At 41.6% G+C, this 26,823-nt stretch overlaps 1 protein-coding gene across 1 annotated transcript in view; it reads right to left on the bottom strand.

The window, feature by feature from the left end:
• Window positions 1–26,823, bottom strand: part of Drl-2 (Derailed 2) — a 942,221-nt gene that overhangs the window by 326,947 nt on the left and 588,451 nt on the right. The window contains exon 5 of the mRNA XM_068229325.1: window positions 22,409–22,515. Within this exon, the coding sequence (XP_068085426.1) occupies window positions 22,409–22,515 (107 nt within the window). The remainder of the gene's footprint in view (window positions 1–22,408; window positions 22,516–26,823) is intronic.

Genomic DNA, 26,823 nt, shown 5'->3' with positions numbered 1-26,823 from the left:
CGACGATGGGACAGGAAAGGGCTAGACGTGGGAAGGATGCGGCCGTGGCTTTAATTAAGGTACAGCCCCAGCACTTGCCTGGTGTGAAAATTGGAAAACCATCTTCAGGACTGCCGACAGTGGGGTTCAAACCCACTATCTCCCGAATATCGGATACTGGCCGCACTTAAGCGACTGCAGCTATCGAGCTCTGTGAAGAAGAAGGTGTTGGAAGAAACAACCAGTCCCTGGGCCAGAATAATTAATCAGACGTGATTAAAGTCCCCGACTGGGCCGGGAATCGAACTCGGGACCTTTGAACCAAAAGCCTCAACGCTTACCATCCAGCCAATGAGTCAGACTTCCATTTTTTCCCTCTGATTAGTGTTAATAGAGAATGGTGGCCCAGTCGTATTTCATTTTAAATCAATAATCCTCACCACCACCACCAACAACAACAACAACCCCACCACCCCAACCCCCCCCCCCAAGCACCTCATTTATTTGAGGAATTATTTCTGTTTATTGATCATCATATTACACACAATTAATAAAATCCCATTACTTATAGTATCCCATGTAAAAGATTTACGTGCGGTATCTATGACAGCCAATGGTGGTGGTGTTGAGGATCCAACCAGCCTTCCGGCTGAGGACTGGGCGTACATACATGAACTTTTAACATTTTTATTTTCTTTTTTTATTTTACGTACCTTGTTTTCATCTAGTAGCACGCGTGTCGTAGGCTCACCATCCCTGGCCTGGGGAGTTATTCATTTTCATTTTCTTAGGCCGATAGCTTCATTTTTCGAAGTGTCGGATTCCTTCCATTCCACGTCTTTAGCGACTGTGGGATGGGAAAACGCTAGGAGTGGGAAGGAAGTGACCGTGTCCTTAATTAAGGTACTGCTCCGGCATTTCCTGGTGTGAAAATGGGGAACCACGGAAAACCATCTTCAAGGCTGCCGACAGTGGGGCCCAAACCCACTATCTCCCGAATGCAAGCTCACAGCTGCGAGTCTCTAACCGCATAGCCAACTTGCCCGGTAACTTTTCTTCTAATCAACATAAACTATAATGAATGGCGAATGATTTCTTACGGATATTAGTTTTAATTTTTAATAGTCTTGCGTTGTAAATTGAATAACGCGTCAGTTACCTCGTTTCCTGTTTATAAGCCCGATATAAAAGAATGTGAGAAAGTCAAAAACTTTTTGCTTTGCTTATTTAAACTAAAAATATAAATAATCGTCTTTGATTAATCGTGTCATACGAGAGATTGCTGACTGAGTTCAACATAGTTTGAGTTGAAGCACGAAGGGTAATTGCACAGACAGATATTTATATATATACCGAGCGAGTTAGCCATGCGGTTAGAGGCGCGCCGTTTTGAGCTTGCATTCGGGAGAAAGTGGGTTCGAACCCCATTGTTGAAAGCCCTGAAGATGGTTTCCCGTGATTTCCCATTTTTACACCAGGCAAGTACCGAAGTTGTACCTTAATTAAAGCCACGGCCGCTTCCTTCCCATCGTCGGAAAAATCAACCAGTCAACCCTAGATGGCAAACGGACTATATACAAAATTAATGGCTTATTACATAACTATGACGGAGCCTCCATGGCTCAGGTGGCGTCTCACCGCTGGGTTCCGTGGTTCAAATCCCTTCCACTTCATTTGTGCAGGACAAAGCGGTGGCAGGGAAGTTTTTCCCCCGGGCACTCCGGTTTTTTCGGTCATGCAACCCTCTCCAATATCTTTTCATTTAATCTATCAGTCATTAATCATTACCCCAGATTAGTGCGACAGCTTCGGCAGCCGGTAAAACTCCTATCTTCGCCACTAGATGGAGCTTCGTTCATTCTATTCATGACTCGGTCGAATGACTGGAAACAGGCTGCGGTTTTTTTTATTTATTTTTAAGATAATTATGAATTTCTTCTATAAATATCTTTCAAACAATATGACTACCTCTCCCGGGCTTGAATCCAAGTTGTTGGGGTGCAGAGGCCAAATTTCCACCACTGATCCCCAGACGGAACTGCCATCTACTGATTGCAAGCTTAGTACCTGCACGACCCGTACCGTGTGGGCAAGTGCTACGGTACAGTCATGTTTAAGTAGTTTATCTCGATTGTATCTATATTTGAAAGGTAAACAGAGCAGTAATATTCCTAAATATTCTTGTTGTTTGAGTCATCGGTCCATAGACTTGGTCGATTCAGCTCTCCATGTCACCCTATCCTGTGCTAAAACTTTTCATTTCTACGTAACTACTACATCCTACGTCTGTTATAATATGTTTGTCATACCTTAGTATACCCCTACCATTCCTACCACCTACATTTCCCTCGAAAACCAACTGCAAAAGTCCTGGGTGTTTTACGATGTGTCCTATCATTCTATCTCTTCTTCTCATGACATTTAGCCAGATCGTTCTCCTCTTACAAATTCGAGGCGGTATCCATTCATTCGTGATTAGATCTACCCATCTCACCTTCAGCATTCTTCTGTAACACTACATTTCAAATGCCTCTATTCTATTTCTTTCTGAGCTAGTTATCGTCCATGTTTTATCCATATAAAGCCACGCTCCAGACGAAAGTCTTCAAAACATTTTTCTAATTCCTACATCAATGTTTGATATGAACAAATTTCTTTTCTTAAGAAAGGCCTTGCTTAATTTTCCTCAATATATGAACTGAAATACTACTTTCCAGAAGATAAGGAAAGCCAGGTGCTAGTTGCCTGATAATTAGAGGCCAAAATTTTAGGAAAGAATACACTTGTGTTCATAGGAAACACCTTGAAGGACTAGAAGTAGGAAGTTCATATTCACAGGACATGTTCATTAGTATGTTCTTCATAAATGATTAGCATTTCAGTCACCTAGGTACAGCACGTGTCCTGTTGTGTAGTAGGCACTGGGTCCTCCATGGGCACTGAAAACTTGTTCCATGCGTGATGGCATCGACGCGTATATGGCGCGAATAGCGTCCTGCGGTATAGCCATCCATGATGCATTTCACGTGGTTCCACAGTTCATCGTTGGTGGTTGGCATTGGGTCACAGCGCCGCACCCGTCGTTTCGATTGGCGACAAGTCCGGTGATCGGGCTGGCCAGGGCAACAGTCTGACATCCTGTGGCATGTTCATGTAGCAACATGTGGTCGCTCACTGTCCTGCTGAAATGTGACGTCTGGGTTGTCGTGCACAAAGGGTATGGCTGCGGATGTCATTCACGTACTGTAGGTCAAACTGGTCACAACGCCTTGGACACGCACCAACAGTGTACCTAATAGCACCTCACACCATAAGGCATTGAGTTGGCGCTGTATGACTTGTGCGAATGCAGTCAACGCTATGCCCTCTCCCTGTCTGCGGGGAACCAATATGCCGTCATCATTTCCAAACAAACAGAACCTGGATTCGTCCGAAAACACTATCTGATGCCATTTCTGTCCCCAGTGACGTCCTTCCATACACCATCACATTGTTCATGTTAGGCGGAGAATTGGACGACGCGCCGGTAATCCAGACCGTAATAAACGCCGACGGACTGTCACTCCTGATAGTGTATGATGTGTTACACTGTTCCACTGTTGCGCCAGAACTGAGGAGGACGCAGATCTGTCCTGCAATGCCATTCGGAAGAGGTGTCGATCTTCTCGAGGGATGGTCTGGGTGTTGCGACCAGACCCATCTCGTAGTGTTCTATGGCCTTCTGTGAACCATTCTGTACACACCCGTTGCACTGCCGGTACACTTCGTCCCACACGGGCAGCAATTTCCAGGCTGTATGCATCACGTTTACTAATTCCAATAATGCGCTTTCTTTCAAACTCACTCATTTGACGGTGCGGCTCTCGCATACGTCCTTGGAAGCATCCTGCACGTCTGCTCAAGTCACACTGATCCATTTCCTTCGGATTATAGCGACAACGAGAGCTGCAGCCACATTTTACCATTTGATGGTAGTGTGCCGAGATATCGATGTGGACCTTGAACATGAGGGCGGACAATGGAATGTTAATCGTGTCTTCAGAACACGTTCTGCGAATATGAACATCCTACCTCTAGGTTTTCAACGCGCTCTGATTTTTATGATTATGAGTGCATGAACAGGTTAGAAGCCAGTACCAAGTATAGTCTAATCTGCACAACGGTTGTGTTATGAGCTTTGCATATACGGTACATTAGGAGTATTGCGCATCAGAACACCTACAATTTATGTTACTCTCACTACATAACTGAAGAACGGGCTAGACGGCACTTCCAAATAAACAAATTAGCTTACATTCTCACTTATCACTGAGCCTCCGTGGCTCAGGCAGCAGCGCGCCGTCCTCTCACCACTGGATTCCGTGGTTCAAATCCCGGTCACTCCATGTGAGGTTTGTGCTGGACAAAGCGGAGGCGGGACAGGTTTTTCTCCGGGTACTCCGGTTTTCCCTGTCATAATTCATTCCAGCAACACTCTCGAATGTCATTTCATTTCATCTCTCAGTCATTAATCATTGCCCCAGAGGAGTGCGACATGCTTCGGCAGCCGGCACAATTCCTATCCTTGCCGCTAGATGGGGCTTCTTTCATTCCATTCCTGACCCGGTTGACTGAAACATTTCATGTTTCTCACTTATCACAGTCTAAACATCCATTGTTTATTTATACCAGTCATTATGAACTGTTAACCGAGTGCTAGCTTAAAGTACTGCCGTAATAAAATGCCTCGGAACCCTTTAAAGTTTCTTTAAACTATAAAAAGAACAGTTTTTTAATTTCCATTATCTTCTATCGCAGGCTTATTGATGTTTCTGTCTGTAAAATCACAACTTGTATTGGCGCCGAGTGGGAAGGAAGAAGAATATTAAACAGCCAAACTACAAGAACATTTTTGCTTTGATTTTTCTTTCTCTAAGAAGTTCTGCGCCTCTTTTTTCCCCATCGCGGTCTTCCTCCACAATTCTGGCTGGAATCATAAATGAAATTTTCATAAATCTCCAAGTCAAATGCTTCTGAAAGTTTATTTTTCAGCCAGACATTTGGTTGAGATGGAGAATCAGCCTGTGTTCCGAATATCCTCGTGGGTATTTCACATTGATGAACGCGTATAAGAGATGTCGCACTTGTGCTCTTTTATCGACAGCAGTAATGGTGAATGAAAACTTCACATATGTGAGAACTGATACGGTGTTAAGTTTGCGAGCCCTAGGGAATTTTTAATTTTCGTGCCCTTCATCACATACCTTCAATCTTCACAGGATTGGACCTTTTCCTTTGTTTTTCTGAAATTTTGCTTTACGTTGCACCGACACAGACAGGTATTATGGCGACGATGGGGTGGGCCTTAATTAAGGTATAGTCTGGTGTGAAAATGGGAAGCCGCGGAAAACAATCTTCAGGGCTGCTGACAGTGAGCTTCGAACCCATTATCTGACTGAAGCTCACTACGGGCCATTCGGGGTGGCAGATAATCACACTAACAACTACATCAAAGAGGCGGAACATTATTATTATTATTATTATTATTATTATTATTATTATTATTATTATTATTAGGCAGTCTTGTAGCGCAGAGGTAGAGTGATTGTTTATTATTTTCTGGGTTCGTTTTACGGTCAGTTCAAGGATTTTTAATTCTGGGCTAAGTAGTAGAACAGGGTTCACCCGATATGAGATTTCCTCACGCTCTTAGTTACAGGAAGAAAGCACACAGTGAGATGATGACGCTACTGACCTAGTGTACACAGACGAACGCAGATTGTTATGGTTACACTGGTGACGGAAAAATGATCGACGCTATTTTCAGAGAGACTCCTACTTCTTAAAATGATATGCATGTTAATAAGATAGTACAGTCGAACTTGGATAATTCGAACCTCAAGGGACCATTAACCCTCCGTTACACGCGCCGCGCAGTGAGAGTCCGCACTTTATTATTCTTTGGTATCATAGGCCGAAAATGCAAGGCAGAACGGGCTGCCTTCTTGTAGCTTCCTTCTGCAACAATACAGAGGCCGTGACGGCGTGAGAATGTCTGAGTAATCGCCGAGCTGTTGATTACGGAAGTTTATATTGTCAACTGCAGACTTGCGGAGTCTGAGTCCGCAGGCGTGTATTGGTGAGTTGTTAATCTTACTCACTCTTTTGATAAGTTGTCCATTCTTCCCTTATTATTTATTATAAAGTTATATACTTTTATTACCTACAAGTGTAGTAGTGGGGTCATTTTTATATATTTTCTACTTGTGATTATTTACAGTGGGATAAACACGATATTACAAAATGAGCTATGAATAATTATTTTGCGTCCTCTTTCCAAGGAGTTGGTGCGATTTATTCCGAGAGTTATGGATCAAATCGAGCAGTCATTGGACGACGATGAAGTTGGTGCAAGTGATGACAGTGATCGGGACGTCGTAAACGATAGTGATCATAATTCTGAGAGAAAACAGTCCACGTACGAAGAGGTCGTGACTGAAAGTGAACAGCATGGAATATATGTTGGAAAGGACTGGGCCGAGTCGAATCATCGCCCTGCTATGGAAGGGTCAGGCAACCTGAACATAATATTATAACACACTTGCCTGGAGGTTTAGAAGTTGCCATGAATACTAAGACGCCAGTTGAAGCTCTGTAATTGTTCTTTACCGACGAAATGCTACAAGAAATCGTAACATGCACAAATCGCTATATATACCCTTGTGTCATACAAGTCAAGGAAAGACAAAGTTGTAGTGGTTCTATCTACTTTCCATGAAGACCATTCTATTGATGACGATTCAGATGGATCAAACCCCTCAATGATTACCTTCTATAAAGACATGAAGTCGGGCGTTGATAAGGTGGATGAAATGAAATGCACTTACTCCATGGCAAGAACATCACGACATCGTAACTTCTTCCGTGCGATATACATCAATTAATAGAATGTAACGATTGCAATTTTATTCCAAGGAGTAAATTAATAACCAATTATTGTTAATTTGCAATTAGTTTTGCTAAGTCCTGTGATTTGCAGTTGATAACTTCTCATTTATTTAAAGGACTGAAATGTTCTTGTAAATGTAGATTGTATACACATTTATCAATTTAAATAAAATCAAATAAAGAAATTACGATGTAAGACAGATTGAAAAAAGAGAGAAATAAGGAATTCTTGAAAAAAGAATTGAAATGAAAGGAATGGAAGCTTACACACAATCGCAGTCCGCGTGTAAGGGTGTTACAACAGAGCGCGCGTTTAACGGAGGGTTAAGATATTGGAATTAAACAAAACGGTTACAAAAATAACTCCAAGGTTCGATTTTAAAAAAGAAACTTCATCTGAAATATTATTGGCGTATAAATACATATTTTACAATCTACTTTATCTGTTTATAGATACAGTATTTAGTCTTTAGACATTTGGTAGGTACTGAATATACCGCACGTGTTAGTCCTAACGCCATTAGAAGTCACATTTGCTCTTTTTTTTTTAAGAAAAGGAGATATCATAGCTTTCTTTCTTGATGTAATTCTCTCCGCATGAATCTATATGATCTTTTACCACTGACAGATCCACTACTCAAAACTTTGGGCCGATTGCAGAAACGATGACTAGTTTTAAGCCTTAGACATCATCTACCTAAACAACGTCTAAATCAAGCATGATCTTCCATTGCATAAACATTGTTCAGTCGATGTTTAACTAGACATCGCTTAAAGTTTCAATTTTGGTTTGAAAATGGAGACAGAAGTATCTTTCATGCAACTCTTTGCTTGTCGCAACCAATGAAATTCGTCGGTGCGCGCGCCGAACGCCAGTCAGCTGTTTATCTTCCTACACATTACTCAAATATGGCTGAGCATGACTTGCATGACAGATAAAGAGTATCGCTTTCGGTGGAAATTAAATCTCACAATATTATCGACCCTAAAGCGACACTCCAGCGTACGGGGAAGTGTAGCTTTGATTGTAGCGTTGTTACAATTGAGTGTAATCTACTCATAAATACGGCAGCTTCGACGAAGGGAAGATGAAGCAACAGTAATGTATAACCGAGTGTGTTGTACGGGCCATATAGATGTAGCTTGCATTCTGGAGATCGTAGGTTCGAAGCGCATCATCGACAGCCGTGAAAATTGTTTTCCGTAGTTTCCCTAGTTTTACACCAGGCGAATACTAGGTCTGTTGTTATGGACACGGCTCTTCTTCCCCAGTCCTCCTCTTTAAACGATAATCATCACCACCACTTGCCTTTTCCTATCTGATAGTTGCCGAAAACTTATACGATCATATATATATAAAACCCATACAACCTACTTGTTAGTTTTCACTATTATGTGTGTTTACTTAGCAGTAAATATAAGTGAATCACGCCCGGTTGATGTATGTGACAGCCCTCAGACGATCGGGACACTTAATTCTGATATGTTCCGTATGTAGTCGAAATGACCTATAATTCCGTGGAAATGACCCCATGTAAATAATAAAAGATATCGGTTGCCAAGAATTGTATTCAAGTTGACAGTTACCGGATTGTCACTTTGTCAGTCTCAAGAAACAAATCTCGAAAAGCGAAACCTTATTTTAAGATCTATCTCCCCGTGCATGTCAAACGAATTACTGCGATTTAGCAGCGGGCGACCCACAGAGAAGCCGTCGGACTAACCTTTCTTGCCGGAATCGTCTCAACATGATAATACAAATTACATGTTTCATGGTACATGACCTCTGATTATGATTCACTCATCTCATTCATTGAGGTTAAACAGTGCTCTCGGCAGTGTTTAAACATGACCGGTTGAACATCGGTTTTAGACAGTGTCTAAGTGATAAATAACGTCTCTGCAATGCGGCAGCCATACTTAGGCATTGTTTAACCGTAAACATCGTCTAAATACCGTTTCTGCAATCGGCCCTTTGTCTTTATTTTTCGAATACGTCGATAGCGTGTTAGGTGGAAATCCGTACTCCTTAGCAATTTCAGATTTCTTCTTTAGAACCTTTTCCACTTCCCGAATCACTGCTACCTTTCCGCTATCTTTCAAGTTTTGACAAGGACAATGTCATACTATCCACACTCAACAAATGATCAAGCAGAAATGCTCAAACAATGCAGTCCCTCGTAACGGCGCCTTAATCACTAAGCATACTCGACCGCTTGGCTATGTGAAGCAACAGTCAGTTCAAAACAAGGGTGAAGGAGTGTTCGGGAGGGGAAGGATGAGTAGGAGGAAATGGCACTGACTTTACAGGCGGCCTGGAGTGGTAAGGAGTCGGAACTTCCCCACTTTCAACCCATTCCAACATAATCTAGCCCACTGCTGAGAAAACACGAGTTGTGAAATACAATACTGTGTTGTATCGATGAGGTAAAATAATTCCAAATCAAATCCAAACCCCATGGCGCAACAGCTCCGAAAGGCCTTGGCCTACCAAGCGACCGCTGCCCAGTCCGAAGGCTTACAGATTATTAGGTGTCATGTGGTCAGCACAACGTATCCTCTCGGCCGTAATTCTTGGCTTCCTAGACCGGGGTCACCATATCACCGTCAGATAGCTCCTCAATTGTAATCACGTAGGCTGAGTGGGCCTCGAACTAGCCCTCAGGTCCAGGTAAAAATCCCTGACCTGGCAGGGAATCGAACCCGAGGCCTGCGGGTATGAGACAGACACGCTACACCTACACCGCGGGACCGGATAAAATAATTCCAATTAACTAAAATAAAATTAGAATTACCCATGATATTTTAGCATTGTTTACATATAAAATACTCGAAAATACAAAATACATACAAAATATTAGAATTGAAGACGATTTCGAATTATAGAAGTTCGAATTATCCAAGTTCCACTGTAATATATCCCTACATCAGGTTTGTAGATTCTGAAAATATCATCTAGCCACTGCGTTGCAATACCGGAAGGAACGGTTTATATTTATTCAGCATCAACCTCAATTGTGTGTTTGTGTACTTGATTCCTAGTCATCCTGTAGTTCACTGGCCGGTGTATAATTGAAATGAAATCTGATTTTTCAATGGAATTGGAATGGGATTCTTTGTCCTTTGAATGTTCACTTGAAGCCACATGGATTTTTTTCAAGAGCATAATTATTTTCTCTGGTAATTATTTTTGTTTCTAAAAAAATCAAAACATGTCATCTATTAAACGATGTTCTCTGCATTGCCATTAAAAAAAAAACATAACAACAACTCGTATATACAGCAGCAGCGCTTTCAAAATTAAAACGTTGAAAGCTGTGCCTGGTTACCGGGATAGTCGATCGCAGCGCTAGTGGCGGTGACACCTGAAATCTACTGGGTGTATGATTTGTGGTCAGTGAGCTGGTTTATTCCGTAAAAAAAAAGTGTTCTCTCTTAAAGGTGAAATGTTATTCCAAGCGAGTCAAGCTTTCGGCTTATGAAATATGCATCCTCTGGGAGGAATGTCTGTCCGCTGGGAGATGAAGAGATGGAACGGGTAGCCGAGCGTCCTACTTTACTGAAGTGGGCTCGAACCCAGACGTTAGATAAATTTCCAACTCAAACGAACTCTAGACTCTCTGGTCTATCCATTTGTCAACATTGAAAGGGTAGAGAAAACATTGCTTTCTAAACATTTTCTTTGAAGGAAAATTGGAAACTGTCGAGAAGACGCATTTGGCATTTATTGATTTAGAAAAGATGGCGTGATAAAAGTAGGGAATAATAATAATAATAATAATAATAATAATAATAATAATAATAATAATAATAATAGCCGACTGCTTGGCTGAATGGTCAGCGTTGTGGCCATCGGTTTAGAGGGTCCCGGGTTCAATTCCCGGCCGAGTCAGGGATTTTAATCGCACCTGATTAATTCATTTGGCTCGGGGATTGGGTATTTCTGTTTGTGCCAACACTATCCTCAGACAGCACAGCACACTACCAAGCGCCACAGAAACACACAATAGTGAATGCTTCTTTCCAAATAGGGTTGGCGTCAGGAAGAGCATCCAGCCGTAAAACAGGGGCATAATGGCGTGTGGCCTCCGGAGAAGCCTGGTGCAGGTCATTGGAGTTGACGGCTGATAGGCGACCTGAGCGTCTGGGAGAATGGAGCCCTATATATGATGAATTATAATGCTGAAGGCGGCATACGAATCCAGAACCGCGGCATACGAACCTAGACCTCGAACCAACAGAATTAACTAGTGAACGTTAGAAGAATGTTACTTGGACTCTACAAGGACCAAAGCACCTTAATGGTGGTGGTTGTGGTAATTATTTTAAGAGAAAATGCAACTAGGCAACCGTAGTCTCTTAATAGAGCAAACGGTAAAACAAACAGTATTAAAATTACAAACATGTTCAGAAAATCAAGATACGTCACTATTAGAGGCCACATTTTTGGGCAGTAAAAGGTTAGAATGTAACGTTACTTACAGTAAAGGAGTAAGAAGTAAACTGTAATCTGCACAACGGTTATGCTATGAGGGGTACGGTCTAACAGAACACCTAGAATTTATGTTACTCTTGTTTACATTGTGGAGGAGCGGGTTGCCTACTCCTGCCTAAGGGGGTCTTGACTCTTTACGCAAGGTGACAACGGACTGCGTTGGTACAGCATGTATTCAAAATGTGCACTTATGTGCACTTATCCTCTGTGGATCAGCGGTAGAGTGTCGGCCTGCGGATCCCAAGATAGCGGGTTCAAACCCGGCAGAGGTAGTCGGATTTTTGAAGGGCGGAAAAAAGTCCATTCGACACTCCATGTCGTACGATGTCGGCATGTTAAAGATCTCTGGTGACACATTTGGTGTTTACCCGACAAAATTCATTAAATCTCAGCCATAGACGCCCAAGAGAGTTTCGGTTTACTCGGTCTGCCATCTAGTGGGGGCCTAGAGTAAAAGGGAACGTCGAAATTGACGAACAGACAGCCAGATGGCGTCAAATTGAAATGTCACATGTCACGGTAGCTGAGGCCATACGATTATTATTATTATTATTATTATTATTATTATTATTATTATTATTATTATTATTATTATTATTACTTATCCATCTCATTGTTCATGAACCTCCTGTAAACTATCAAATATGTTGACGAATACAGGTAGCCCCAAGGACACAAAAATGACTTCTCTCGTAGTTCTGAGCATGCTGAAGGGATATGTTTTCCAGTTAGATGATCCGCCAAGGAATGATGCCACGACGTATTTCAGAACTACACGAATTGTTAGTCGTGCGGCAATTTTTATACCACAAGATAGGAGCACTATTGCGTCACCCGTTGATGCCATACTTAGGTGGGACTCTTGTTGCTAGGTGCATTGGTACCTCTTTCAAATGATATATCTAACAATATGTTCGCTATATTGTCTAGAAGTCAGTTCCATTCTAAAACTTTCATGTTCTCTCATGGATTTTATATTTTTGCAAGTTGCTTTACGTCACACCGACACAGAAAGGTCTTATGGCGGCGATGGGACAGGAAAGGGCTAGGAGTGGGAAGGAAGCGGCCGTGGCGTTATTGTGAAAATAGGAAACCCCGGAAAACTATCTTCAGGACTGCCGACAGTGGGGTTCGAACCCACTATCTCCCGAATACTGGATACTGGTCGGACTTATACGACTGCAGTTAACGAGCTCGGTGATGCATATTTTTGGGGCGCCTCCGTTGTTCAGGCAGCACACCTGTCTCTCACCGCTGGGTTCCATGATTTAAATCCCTATCACTCCATGTGATATTTGTGCTGGACAAAGCGAAGGCAGAACAGTGTTTTCTTCGGGTACTACGGTTTTCATTGTCAGCTATCATTCCAGCAACACCCCCAACAGAATTTCGTTTCATCTGTCGGTCATTAATCATTGCTCCAGAGGAGTGCGGTAGGCCTCGGCAGCCGGCACAAATCCTATCCTCGGTACTAAATGGGGGCTTCATTAATTTCATTCCTGACTCGGTCGAATGACTGGAAACATGCTGTAGATTTTAATTTTTTATACATTTTTAGGCTAGGAGTCTATCTAGAATTAGCTTCATAAATTTCCTGACACTATAGCAACCATGGCAACCACTCTTCGTCTGTGTACAATAGATCAGTAGCGTCATATTCTCACTGTGCGCTTTCTTCCTGTAACTAAGAGCTTGTATCAAGTGAACCACGTTTTGCTACCAGAGTCGTCTATGTACACTAGGTCAGTAGCGTCTTCTCCTCACTGTGCGCTTCCTTCCTGTAACTAAGAGCTTGTATCAAGTGAACCACGTTCTGCTACCAGTGTTGTCTATGTACACTAGGTCAGTAGCGTCATCTTCTCACTGTGCGCTTCCTTCCTGTAACTAGGAGCTTGTATCAAGTGAACCACGTTCTGCTACCAGTGTTGTCTATGTACACTAGGTCAGTAGTGTCATCTTCTCACTGTGCGCTTTCTTCCTGTAACTAAGAATTGATGAAATCTCATACCAAGTGACCCTCGCTCTGCACCTCATTCCAGAATGAAAATCCTCGAACAATCCGAAAAACGAACTGAGGACCTTAAAATAAGAGGCAGGCAGTAGTATTATTTTTACGAGGTCTAGAATGTCTTCCATTTTCACACAATTCATTAGCCGTACAATTTGTTTGCGGGAACACCCATTTTTCTTTCGATCTATCGGAACTCTTTATCATCGCTGTGGATGGAGTCAAAGGATGCATTACCTGTACCTCCTGCATGTCATAAGACGCTACTTAGGCTACTATTTTGCGTCCCGTTTAGAGGCATGACGTCATTTTCACATTCATTTTTGTACGGATTGGCGACCAGGAAACAAAGTTTTGCTTTATTTCGCTTAAATCATTTTCTAAAACTTTTCATAAAAGCCTGTTCTTCTTCTTCTTATTCGAAGAATATTTACTCGCTCTCTCTTCTACTAAGGCCAAAATAATATACATGATTCTATGCTTTTTTCTTGCTTGGAGCAGAAACTGTCTAACAGAACCCCTATAATTTATGTTACTCTTGCTACACTGTGGGGCAGCGGGTTGCATTCTATCATATTACTACCTAAATATCAGGAGTCACCAGCTCAAATACTGTACACATTACGTTCTTGATCTTAATGGTACCTTCTGTCCGGCTCCCTGGCTAAATGGTTAGCGTGCTGGCCTTTGGCCACAGGGGTCCCGGGTTCGATTCCCGGCAGGGTCGGGAATTTTAACCATCATTGGTTAATTCCGCTCGTCCGGGGGCTGGGTGTATGTGTCGTCTTCATCATCATTTCATCCTCATCACGACGCGCAGGTCACCTACGGGTGTCAAATCAAAAGACCTGCATCTGGCGAGCCGAACTTGTCCTTGGACACTCCCGGCACTAAAAGCCATACGCCATTTCATTTCATGGTACCTTCTATATGAATATTGAATATACCGCCATTTACGCGTAGAATACAAAATATTAAAATTTGAATTCCGTAGAACTCATTCCAGAACAATGTGTGTACCTAGCGACAGATTAATGACTATTGCACTCTAATCCTTCAGATATTTCATCCCGAAATTCTTCATCTGAGAGTTTAGATTTCTGTCACGAGTAGAATTAGCAAGATTTTCAGAAGATAAAATAGGTAGACAATATTCAAGTATAATGTTATAATAGACAATTATTTGCGATCTATTCAGAGGCATTAAATTTTCCTATTAATTAATGTTCGATTTCGCAAACACGAAACAACTTTTCACTTTATTTCGCGAATTTCGCTTTAATCACTTTCTAAATAAAAATTTTCTTCTTCAACAATGTGTCACGTAGGACCATACGGAATCAATATTTTTTCTTACCCATTACTTCTTCATTCTTAAGGACTCTGAAAGATTCCGTTCCTAACACCATTTTCCTCGTGTAGGTTCCTGTTCCTTTTCCTCAAATACCCGGTTTTGGACTATAATTCTGATTTCATTCCGATCTAGTAGATTTGGTGATCCTAGTTCAATAAGGTCTTTCTCCATGAGTTTTATACCACTTTTGTCTCGTGGGCATGTAGGAGAAATTCGTAAATTTTATGAGAAAGTCTGTTAGAATCCACTCTTTGTAAACGGCCTGTAAATTAGATTCATAGCAGTCGCATCGTTCCTATGATTTTAGACGTTGATAGATTTCGGCGGATTACTTTATCGCAAAACTTTCTATTTTCATTGCCTCAAATTTGCACATTGATTTAGCGAAAAATATTAGAAATCGCTACAAAAATCTGATCAACAGCTTACCTTTAAAACCGGCAGCGCAGCACACCGCTTGCCCTGGTGAAACACCCGTGCTAGAATTGAAACCGATGTGCAATTCGTATTCCAGTAATGGTAATTCATCACGTTGGTGTTTGTCTTACAATTCAACAGGAACACGATTTTCATGGTCACGTCTATTTATTTTTCTTTTATAATACACTGTGTTAAAGCACAGACATATTTCACTCTTAGACATGATACTGCATTGGCTTTTGGGCTTATGACGTGTCAAGAAAGTAAGGTGAAATTCTTAACGTTTCGCAGAAAACTGTGCTCTGCGTCCTCAGAAGAAATCTCGATTGACCACGAGAAAGGCTTCTTAAACAATGACATTTTGAAATTAGGACGTTATAATAGAAGTGGAAATGGTATGTTCATTCGCAACCAGATGGCCCCAAAGACGTGGCACAACGCTAGCTTTCGAAGCGGGAGCTGACCGAACCAACACGACTAAGCGGTTCACATAACGTGTTTGCGTAACATATGACATAGACAGGTGTATTATATAGATACAAGCCTGGAATGAAACATCTGGCGACCAGGAACGAATTTGGAAAACACTGAGACGAAGTAACTTTGCAATTGCTTTAAAGCTTTCGTAAACTCATGGATAAAAGGATGGAGTTTTTAAATTGTAGTTTTCTATGTCGACTCCACACCATTTGTAGTTCTGATTTCATCTGTTGGCATACTGGCCTATAAATTATGGGGAAAGTTAGCATTTGCACTTACATAGTTTTCAAGAACATAGTCTAGAAAAGAATGTAACTGATTGTGATCGGGAGCAGTACAAAGCAACTCTACACGAACGCATTCCCGACTGTGCTTGCGGGTAGAAATCTTTTGCGGAAATGAAAAAGTATATTTCGGGAATGAAAATTATTTTTTTCGGAATTTATTTTACATTTTTGCGCATTTGCTATCCAGCTATAAATTCAATTTATAACTCTTAGTTCTCAGAATTTTGTCATAATTTTTCGTTCCTTAATATTTAATTGTTCCTGTCCGCCTCCGTAGCGTAACGGTTAGTGTTATCAGCTACCGTCTCGGGGGCCTGGGTTCGATTCACCATCTCAGAGTGAGGACACTAGTTTACTTTTTACTTTATTCCTTTTTTGTTTTCGATTGAGGATTTCTGAAAAACATAGCGTCTCTGATTTAGTCACTGCTAATCACTGCTTTGTTTGTTGTAAACCGTTCTTGTTAGTTGGAAAACAGCTTCCGTTTTCTGGATCATTAATATGATATATTGATTTCCATTCTCATTCTCTCTTATCCACTTACCAAGGTGAGATTGTGAATGATTTATGTGAAAAATAAACATTATTCATAATCATTCATTAACTCTTTATTGTCGTCCTACTTGAGATTATATATAATAAATTACCTGGTTTTAAAGGTTACGCCCTCATATTCATTCTTTGTGAAACATAATGTAGCACCGTGAGAGCTGATGGCCCCATCTTTGGAACTAGTTCTGTGGTGATTTTGTTTATTTTACCCGAAGCAGAATTTCGTTGGAAATCTCCGAACCCTTCCTATATACAGTTATTGGAACAATATCGAACGACGGGAGTACATCTGATAATAAATATCAATATAGGTTTCGGAGAAATTCAGCTTTTGTGGGGTGAAGTGACGTGACAGCTATGACAAGCACAATATTCAAAACACTTCGCTTGGCTAGAGGCCAAGGGCATACAGTGGACAAGTCTTCTTTAAGGTTACTTATAATGGAGCCTACTAACTCGCTCGCCCTGTATTGTCATGTCACTGAGGGATTTCCTAGAATATTAAAGCGAACAGATATTTCTCTAGACCTGAAAAATAATTGTTCTCCCTTCCGTTTAACTTCGCAGTCGTATCTTTTGAATACAATATTTAGCTTGTTATTTTCTATGAATTTCGCTGTAGTATAGCATGTTCCGAAAAGTATGTAAATTTCGAGTTAAATTGACCGTATCGCTGCAAAAGAAAACCTGTTTTTAATGAGAATTATACGATTCTTTAAGATATCTCAAAGATCCATGTTGTCGCGGTTATCGTTAATACGAAAAAATAATGCCTCTAGATCTATAGGTCATAATTTAGCTGAAATATATTGTACACATGATCTTTAATTTCTATGGAAGAATATGAATTGCCCAGACAAGTAAGAAGATAACAAAAGCGGTCTATGAACTTCGATGATAAATGAATTTGCAGCAGGAGAAGTCACCTCAAGATTCTTCTGCTTCTTCTTCTTCTACCCCTCCTCCTCCTAGTTCAAGGGTCAGCTGTAGCAACGAGTTTCCTCTATTTTTGTCTCTCTCTTCGTCTGAGTGGTTCGGACGATTGAGGCGCTGGCCTTCTGACCCCAACTCGGCAAGTTCGATCCTGGCTCAATTCGCTGATATTTGAAGGTGCTCAAATACGTCAGCTTCAGGTCGGTAGATTTACTTGCACGTAAAAAAACACCTGTGGGACTAAATTCCGGCACCTCGGCATCTTCGAAAACCTTAGAAGTAGTTAGTGGGACGTAAAGACAATAACATTATTATTAAGTTAACACTCTCTTCGCGAAGTTCTTTTTCCTTTAGGTCATTCACAATCCCGTCCCAGGTCTTCATGTTTTGTGTACCACTTGATTTCCTTCTTGTTAGCTGTTTATCCCATGTTCTCTTTACAGTCTCCGTTTCTTCCCTCCTTACAAGATGTCCATACCACACCAATCGACATCCCTTTATTGTTTATTTAATGAAAGTCACACCACCTCTTAGTCGAATATCACCATTTCTTTTGCTAGTTGCTTTTACGTCGCGCCGACACAGATAGGTCTTATGGCGACGATGGGACAGGGAAGGGCAGGGAGTGGTAAGGAAGCGGCCGTGGCCTTAATTAAGGTACAGCCCCAGCATTTGCCTGGTGTGAAAATGGGAAACCACGGAAAACCATTTTCAGGGCTGCCGACAGTGGGGTTCGAACCTACTATCTCCCGAATACTGGATACTGGCCGCACTTAAGCGACTGCAGCTATCGAGCTCGGTCTCACCATTTCTTAATCATTCTCTCAGTAATACCCCTTACTTATTAACCATATTTCTCCTTCCTGTACCTGTTGAGATTTTTCACTGTTGTACAGGATTTTCCGTATAAAACTTGACCGCCAGCTGGTGCCTGAGCCAAGGCTGGTGACCGCGCACTCGTTTGTCGACACGCGGCATATAGGAAAGATAGCAACCTTGCGGGACACACCTTGTACAACCACTCCAGAGTTGAACCCAATTTTGAAAATAATCCAGTTTTCCCTTTGCGAAAATCAGATGCTCATAAATGCACCTCCCGATCATGGACATGCATCAACGGCTGATTATTTCACTATCCATGGCCTGTACGGTTGCTAGGTAACGTTGTCTGACCCTCAATTCATACCTGACATCACTGCCTGCACGGTTACTATGGTTACACTTCTGTCACACATTTTGTCACATCGTGTTACATTTTCGGATGACACCCAGCCATAAGACATATTTATGTTACATTCAATGTTACTTTGGGAAAATAAAATGATCATAAATATGGCTTTCAGTGAAATGTATGACGCGTTAGCAACAATGCAGGCTCTGATGTGAAGTATTGATGGATGGCCATGACATACAGATCCATGGTCTGTACATCTCTCAAGGTACTGTTGCTAGGTAACAAACATATTGTTACATGACACTGTTTCGTTATCATAGGATATAAACTTCATGATTTTGATCCGTATTGAATTGTGATCAACATAATCATTATAAAATTAATGTCGTAATGCACCACCTTTTCAATAATACACTGACTGACAGAGCAAATGCAACACCAAGGTGGAGTGGTTCGAAAGGGATGAAAGTTGGGGAAAAAACAGAGACGGCACGGACGAATAATTAATGTTTATTTCAAACCGATATGCAGGTTACACAATGCGCACGGCATCGACTCAGTAGGATGTAGGACCACCGCGAGCGGCGATGCACGCAGAAACACGTCGAGGTACAGAGTCAATAAGAGTGCGGATGGTGTCCTGAGGGATGGTTCTCCATTCTCTGTCAACCATTTGCCACAGTTGGTCGTCCGTACGAGGCTGGGGCAGAGTTTGCAAACGGCGTCCAATGAGATCCCACACGTGTTCGATTGGTGAGAGATCCGGCGAGTACGCTGGCCACAGAAGCATCTGTACATCTCGTAGAGCCTGTTGGGAGATGCGAGCAGTGTGTGGGCGGGCATTATCCTGCTGAAACAGAGCATTGGGCAGCCCCTGAAGGTACGGGAGTGCCACCGGCCGCAGCACATGCTGCACGTAGCGGTGGGCATTTAACGTGCCTTGAATACGCACTAGAGGTGACGTGGAATCATACGCAATAGCGCCCCAAACCATGATGCCGCGTTGTCTAGCGGTAGGGCGCTCCACAGTTACTGCCGGATTTGACCTTTCTCCACGCCGACGCCACACTCGTCTGCGGTGACTATCACTGACAGAACAGAAGCGTGACTCATCGGAGAACACGACGTTCCGCCATTCCCTCATCCAAGTCGCTCTAGCCCGGCACCATGCCAGGCGTGCACGTCTATGCTCTGGATTCAATGGTAGTCTTCTGAGCGGACGCCGGGAGTGCAGGCCTCCTTCAACCAATCGACGGGAAATTGTTCTGGTCGATATTGGAACAACCAGGGTGTCTTGCACATGCTGAAGAATGGCGGTTGACGTGGCGTGCGGGGCTGCCACCGCTTGGCGGCGGATGCGCCGATCCTCGCGTGCTGACGTCACTCGGGCTGCGCCTGGACCCCTCGCACGTGCCACATGTCCCTGCGCCCATCATCTTCGCTACAGGCGCTGCACCGTGGACACATCCCTATGGGTATCGGCTGCGATTTGACGAAGCGACCAACATGCCCTTCTCAGCCCGATCACCATACCCCTCGTAAAGTCGTCTGTCTGCTGGAAATGCCTCCGTTGACGGCGGCCTGGCATTCTTAGCTATACACGTGTCCTGTGGCACACGACAACACGTTCTACAATGACTGTCGGCTGAGAAATCACGGTACGAAGTGGTCCATTCGCCAACGCCGTGTCCCATTTATCGTTCGCTACGTGCGCAGCACAGCGGCGCATTTCACATCATGAGCATACCTCAGTGACGTCAGTCTACCCTGCAATTGGCATAAAGTTCTGACCACTCCTTCTTGGTGTTGCATTTGCTCTGTCAGTCAGTGTATAATGTGCAATATTTTTGAATTACACTACTAAACTAGGGACTAGTATCGGCCTTGGCTGGCCATCATCAGCCTTAATGTTATACATCTAATAACTAAACAAATGTACAAACACACAATTGGCATTAAAAATCTGGGATGAAGTATGCGTAACATTTGAAAAATATTTATTTTATTGCTAGGGGCTTTACGTCGCACCGACACAGATAGGTCTTATGGCGACGATGGGATAGGAAAGGCCTAGGAGTTCGAAGGAAGCGGCCGTGGCCTTAATTAAGGTACAGCCCCAGCATTTGCCTGGTGTGAAAATGGGAAACCACGGAAAACCATCTTCAGGGCTGCCGATAGTGGGATTCGAACCTACTATCTCCCGAATGAAGCTCGTTTGAAAAACAAAAAACAAAAATTATGCTCCAAATTCTTAGCATCTGGAGTATGCTCATCATCCAAACTCTTTCTTGCGTTAATATTCATCGAATTGTTGGTTCCATCACTGCTAATCATTACAATTTCAATTGCAAAACTGGAACTGGTAAATATTGATTCTGTAGTGAGATCATCAATCACCAAACCTAATGTAAAACAACCACCAACTGACGCAGAACTGCTAGATGGTGTTTCCACATCCACCAACGTAAATAAAATGTTCCGGTAATGCTTGTTAAAATCATGCTGAATTGTTGTTGGACATTGTCAGGACGGCACAGGAAGATATGGGTAAAACTGACACATTCTTAATTTGAGGCTGGTATAAATTCGCAATTAATTGCGGTGTCCATGAAGTTAACCTCTCGTTGCGGCCAGCCACATGTTAAGAATGTGACAGTTTTAACCATATCTTCATGTGCCGTCCTGAAAATATCCAACAGCATTTCAGCATGATATTAATAATCCCTACGGGAATATTTCATTTTATTTACGTTGGTGGATGTGGAAACACTATCTAGCAGTTCTGCGTCAGCTGGTGGTTATTTACAGTGGCGTCCAGTGGCTCGCATACCACTAATGCCACTCAAGTAGATTTGGTGATTGATGACCTGACTACAGAATCAACATTTACCAGTTCCAGGTTTGCATTTGAAATTGTAATGATTAGCAGAGATGGAACTAACAATTCTATAAATATTAACGCAAGAAAGTGTTTGGATGATAAGCTTACTCCAGATGCTAAGAATTTAGAGCCTAATGTATTTTTCAAATTTTACACATACCTCATCCCAGATATTTAATGTCAATTGTGAGTTTGTACATTTGTTTTTATGTCAATTGTGTGTTTGTACATTTGTTTAGTTATTAGATTTATTACATTAAGGCTAATGATGGACAGCCAATATTGCATATTATAGTATTGAAAAGGTGGACCATTACGACATTAATTTTATAATTATTACTGTTTTGTTACACAAATTTTCGTACGTCCCCCCCCCAGCTCTAGGACATATTTACATCAACAGTAGAATGAAGGCAACACGGTTGATATGTTACATACTGTATCAAGACCTCTGTCAGTATTTCATTTTGACCGCTGTGGAGTAATATATTTTTATGGGATGTTCTCATCCAGAGTCAAATTAATGAGTCTACAGAAGGTGTCGAGTCCCTATGTTTACATGATTACTTATCTTGAGCATTTTGGTAAGGAGATTTCAGATGATATAACACCAACTAAAATCCTATTAGTATCATCATTAAACCCCAGATTTTCATGCGGTAGTAGGTTAGATTGCAAACTAATTTGGTTAGTAGTAAATGTCGGCCACCCGCTCTTCCATAGTGTAGAAAGAGTAACATAAATTCAGGGGTTCTGATGGGCCGTACTCCTAATGTTTATGCAAACCGCATAGCATAATCGTTGTGAAGGTAGACTATACTTGCTCCTCGCCTCAGTAAGTTTGCATTCTAACCTATTAATGCATAAAATTCCGAGCTCTAATCATCATCATTGTATTCTATTGGTTCATGTTCTTACCTGAAAGTCTGTACTTGAGTGGGGATGAGTCCGCGTGTTGAGATATTCACTTGTGGAGGTTTCATTGCCGCGTGGTTGTCGTAATCTATCGCCAGTACGTACGGCAACTGAAACACAGAAAAAAACATCCTTTAGTTCAGTCTGCAGTCATTGTGGTACTCCTACCAATACTAGAGAAACTAAAACCTGAAGTGATTTTTCATTGGTTCTTAAAAAAAAACCAGTCAGTTAACAATCTTTTGCAATGGAGCAAACAGTCTAGTTTAGCAGGTATATGCATAAGTCTTTTCCGGTTTCACTAAGAGATGGCGACAGCAAACAGTATGCAGCGTATGAATTTGACATATACGTCAGTTTGTTCGTTTGACATTAACCTACTAACACACACAAGCTGAGTTCAAAAAACACTAGCATCTGTGATGTATCGTTCACTGATAATGTCGACGTTTGTGCTTGAAAAAGAACATTTGTAGCAGGCCTTGCTTTTCTTATTTAAAAAAAAAAGAACAAGGCTGTAGAAAGTCATCGTTTGCTGGTAGAAACATATGGTGAACCTGTTCCATCGATTAGAACATATGAGATATACTGTAAAGGAAAAACAAAGCAAAGCAAAGTCATGAAGGCCCTTGGAGGAGTGGAAGGTAAAGGCTTTCACCATTGTTAGTCTCGGCACGTGATGGGGTAGAGTGGTTAGCTCTACGCCTCACCGCCTTTGCCCCCAGGAATTAACCTGGTACTCATTTTTGGTGTAGGCTGAGTGAACCTCAGCCATATGCACCTCCGGAAGTGGAAAACTCGTTTTTTAAATTTTATGACTTCCTGACGGGGATTCGAACCCACATCCTTCCGGGCGAACTGAGCACACCTTTACCGCCTCGGCCAGGCAGCCCCTCTGAGACATACTGTAGTTTCGACAATTTAAACGGCAAGAAGACCATGCTTTGTGTCTGGTCGGAGCAGAGCGGTATTGTGTATTATGAACTCTTGAAACCCGGCGATACCCTTAATGCACAACGCTATCGCTAACAAATGATTAATTTAAATCACGCATTGATCGAAAGACGACCGGAATGGGCCAGAAGACATAACAAAGTGATTTTGTTACACGACAATACGCCGTCTCACACAGCAAAACCAGTGAAAGACACTTTGAACTCGCTTGGTTGGAACATCCTTTCGCACCCGCCGTACTACCACGACCTGGCGCCATCTGACTATCACCTCATAGCATCAATGGGACACGTGCTCGCAGAGAATCACTTCGGAAATTTCGAGGAAGTTGGAAAATGGCTCGACGAATGGTTTCCGCAAAAAAAAAGCAGTTTTTATGGCATGGTATTCATAAGTTACCTGAAACACGGGAGAAGTGCATAGATGCTGATGGCCAATATTTTGAGTAATTAAAAATGAATTTCGCTTGAAAATTACGTGTTTCCTTTATCATAAAAACCCGCAAAATCTTATGCATATACCTGGTAAGAGGGTCTTAGAATCCAAATAATAGAGTAGAGAATACGTTAGGGGCACTTATATATCTATGATTTATTGATATATTGTATGGCACATGTCACACACTGCACATAGAAACAAGAAGTTTTTACACTTAACTCAAGGTTTTGTACGTCACGATAGACTAAGAATCCTTTTACACTTCTCCAAAATAAAAAAGTAACGTGGAGACATTTAATACAAATATGTATTTTTTATTTTAGTTTTATTTCTGGGTGAGAAAAACCAGATGGCCCAGTTCACGGAGGTGAAAAGGGACTCGCAACAATGGGGATTACATGCGAAGATATCCGGGAGCGTAACTCGCGTTGAGTGAAACTCAGAGAACATCAGAGTTTTCAACAAAAGCCTAAGCTTAAAACAGGCAAGACATGGACTGAAGAAATAAAGCCAAAACATCAGGAACGAATGAGACGTTACTGGGTAAATGTTAGAGCTCGAGGACGAAAACAGTTGGATTAACGTGGTCCACAGGCAGCCGAAACGGCAACAGGAAGAAAACGCAGTAGCTGATAATTAGAGTCCGGATTATTAGGTACTGAGAGGTTAGAATGCAAACTTACTTAAGCCAGTAACAAGTGTACCCTATACTGTACAACGGTTATGCTATAAAATTTGCATAGATATTAGGGGTACAGCCTATACAACTCCTTTAATTTTTGCTACTCTTCCTACATTATGGTACAACGGGTTGCATGACACTTACTACAAACCAAATTACTTTGTAATCTAACATATTACCACCTACAAATCCGAGGTATACTGATAATGTTCTCGAGTTGAATGCAGCTTTCATCATTATTAAATATTTCATTATTCCCGCTCGCCTTTGTCGATCAAGTAACACGATGGCGGATACAGGTGGTTTTAGTGTTGGCTTGCGATTGGGTTCCAATGTTGCCAACTTATATTTTCAAGATCCGCTAAATACCACTAAAAATCCGCCAAAATTACGCCAAGAAATCCGATCTCAAATAATGGGCAATAATAATAATAATAATAATAATAATAATAATAATAATAATAATAATAATAATAATAATAATCTGAGAAATATTCTCGGCCCCCGAAAAACAGAAGATGGATATAGACTGAGGTCACGCAAAGTGACAGAATAGCTTTCCAACATTGCAGCAGACATCCGCAAAAGACGTCTGAAATTTTATGGGCAGGTCCGCATACTGCCGGCAATAGACTGACATACAAGATTCTCACCTACATAAAACATCCAAAAAATATTCCATGGGTACTGGAAGTGAAGAACGATCTGGAAAAAGCCCAGATGAACTCAATTGACACCGCGGATAGAAACCTCTATAGGAAAAAATTAATGGATGGAAAGTGCAACCAGAGAACGAAGTGAAAAGGAAAACTGGAGCAAAGTGGACAGAAGACCGAAAAAGGATCCACGGAGAAAGGATGAGAGCTGTTTGGCAACTCAGAAAACGGAATCGTTAGAGCTTTGCGTGATCCATTGCGTCCATACGCACATAATAATAATAATAATAATAATAATAATAATAATAAATATCTGTACTCACCTGATCTGTGAATTCCACTGGGATTAACCCCTGCCTGCGAGCCGGCGAGCTAAAACTTGTAGGCGTTTTACTGCCGGGTGCAAACCAGGTGTTCCCCTTGTGGTGTATTTTGTAGGTGTGTGTGACGTGACGGTTGGTAAGGGTAGGTCTGTGTCGTATTTTTAGGTAAAGTATGTACGCTCAGAATATGATCTCGCCATCCACCAGAATGGGAATGGTAAGAGAATGCACCAAGAAAAACACAAGGCATAAACCAGTATACTAATCCAACTGACGCAGTACCAATCAACGCACGTGATGGGGTAGCCAAAGGGGTGTAACAACACTCCAAAAAAAAAAAAAAGGTATAAGTCCGTCAGTGCACAAGTTCACAGGTAGTTTTCAATTTTCAAGGTGAAAGGTTTTCAGCAGAGCGCATAATGGAAGCATTTTCACTGAGTCCATATATTCAGAGGAACCGAGGTAGGTACTAAATTTTGAGGGCAAGGAAAGGCGTACGACAACAAAAAAAAGGACAAAGAAGAAATAGTTTTTTCATAATAACAATATATTAACAAAAAACACCCAGAAGAAACATTTACAAGCCAAAGAAAACAACAATCATCCAAAGGTCAGTTAGTTCTGACTTCGAAAAGAGAAAAAAAACAGATGGGACGACCATATTAATTTTCTGATTTGTTTTTCAAAGAGAACAGCTAGACTCGAAACCTTCAATAATAATACAACCTCTTTTACATGAGGAGTGTCCTACACAAGGAAAACAGAAATTTACGTATGAACACGAAAAAACATTAAAATTTGAAAGACATATGGGCCACTGTACAATAATACATGTAGAAGAAAAAAAGCGCGGAAGGGATGCGGAATAGGAAGGTGGGGAAAGGGGAGGGACGTGAAAGAAAACAGTACCAATGGCTGCCAACAGGGATTTGGAAAAATAGGATCAGTCAGTATCGATGAAATTCCAAAATGGCAAACAGAAGCTAGGTGATAGTTCAATTGATTCTATTCATGCGTTTGCTCGGGAAAACAGTTGAATTTTGATGGTTCATATCGCAACAATCACTTGACGTATCACAAAGTCCAACTTCGGAGTGAGATGGTAATGTAATTCCAAAGTAAGGTACCGCTATCAATAGCTGCAGTTAGCTTATTATTAACATGAACTGTCATTGGTAGCCAGTAACGGCAATTTGAAAATTCAGAAAGTGCAGCATTAAAAGAAAGTTCCAAGAACAACATGGAAATGAAATAAATTAAAGTTTTCGCTCACCCGTCCAGCAGTCGTAGCTTTTTCAATGGTATACAAAAACACATTTTAAAAGAAATGTTGCACACAGTCCAGCTGGTAGCAAAATAAAAGCA

Source organism: Anabrus simplex, chromosome 10 (assembly GCF_040414725.1).
Source record: "Anabrus simplex isolate iqAnaSimp1 chromosome 10, ASM4041472v1, whole genome shotgun sequence".
Lineage (NCBI taxonomy): Eukaryota > Metazoa > Arthropoda > Insecta > Orthoptera > Tettigoniidae > Anabrus > Anabrus simplex.
The sequence above is the reverse complement of the archived record's forward strand: the minus strand, read 5'-3'. Positions and strand labels throughout refer to the sequence as shown.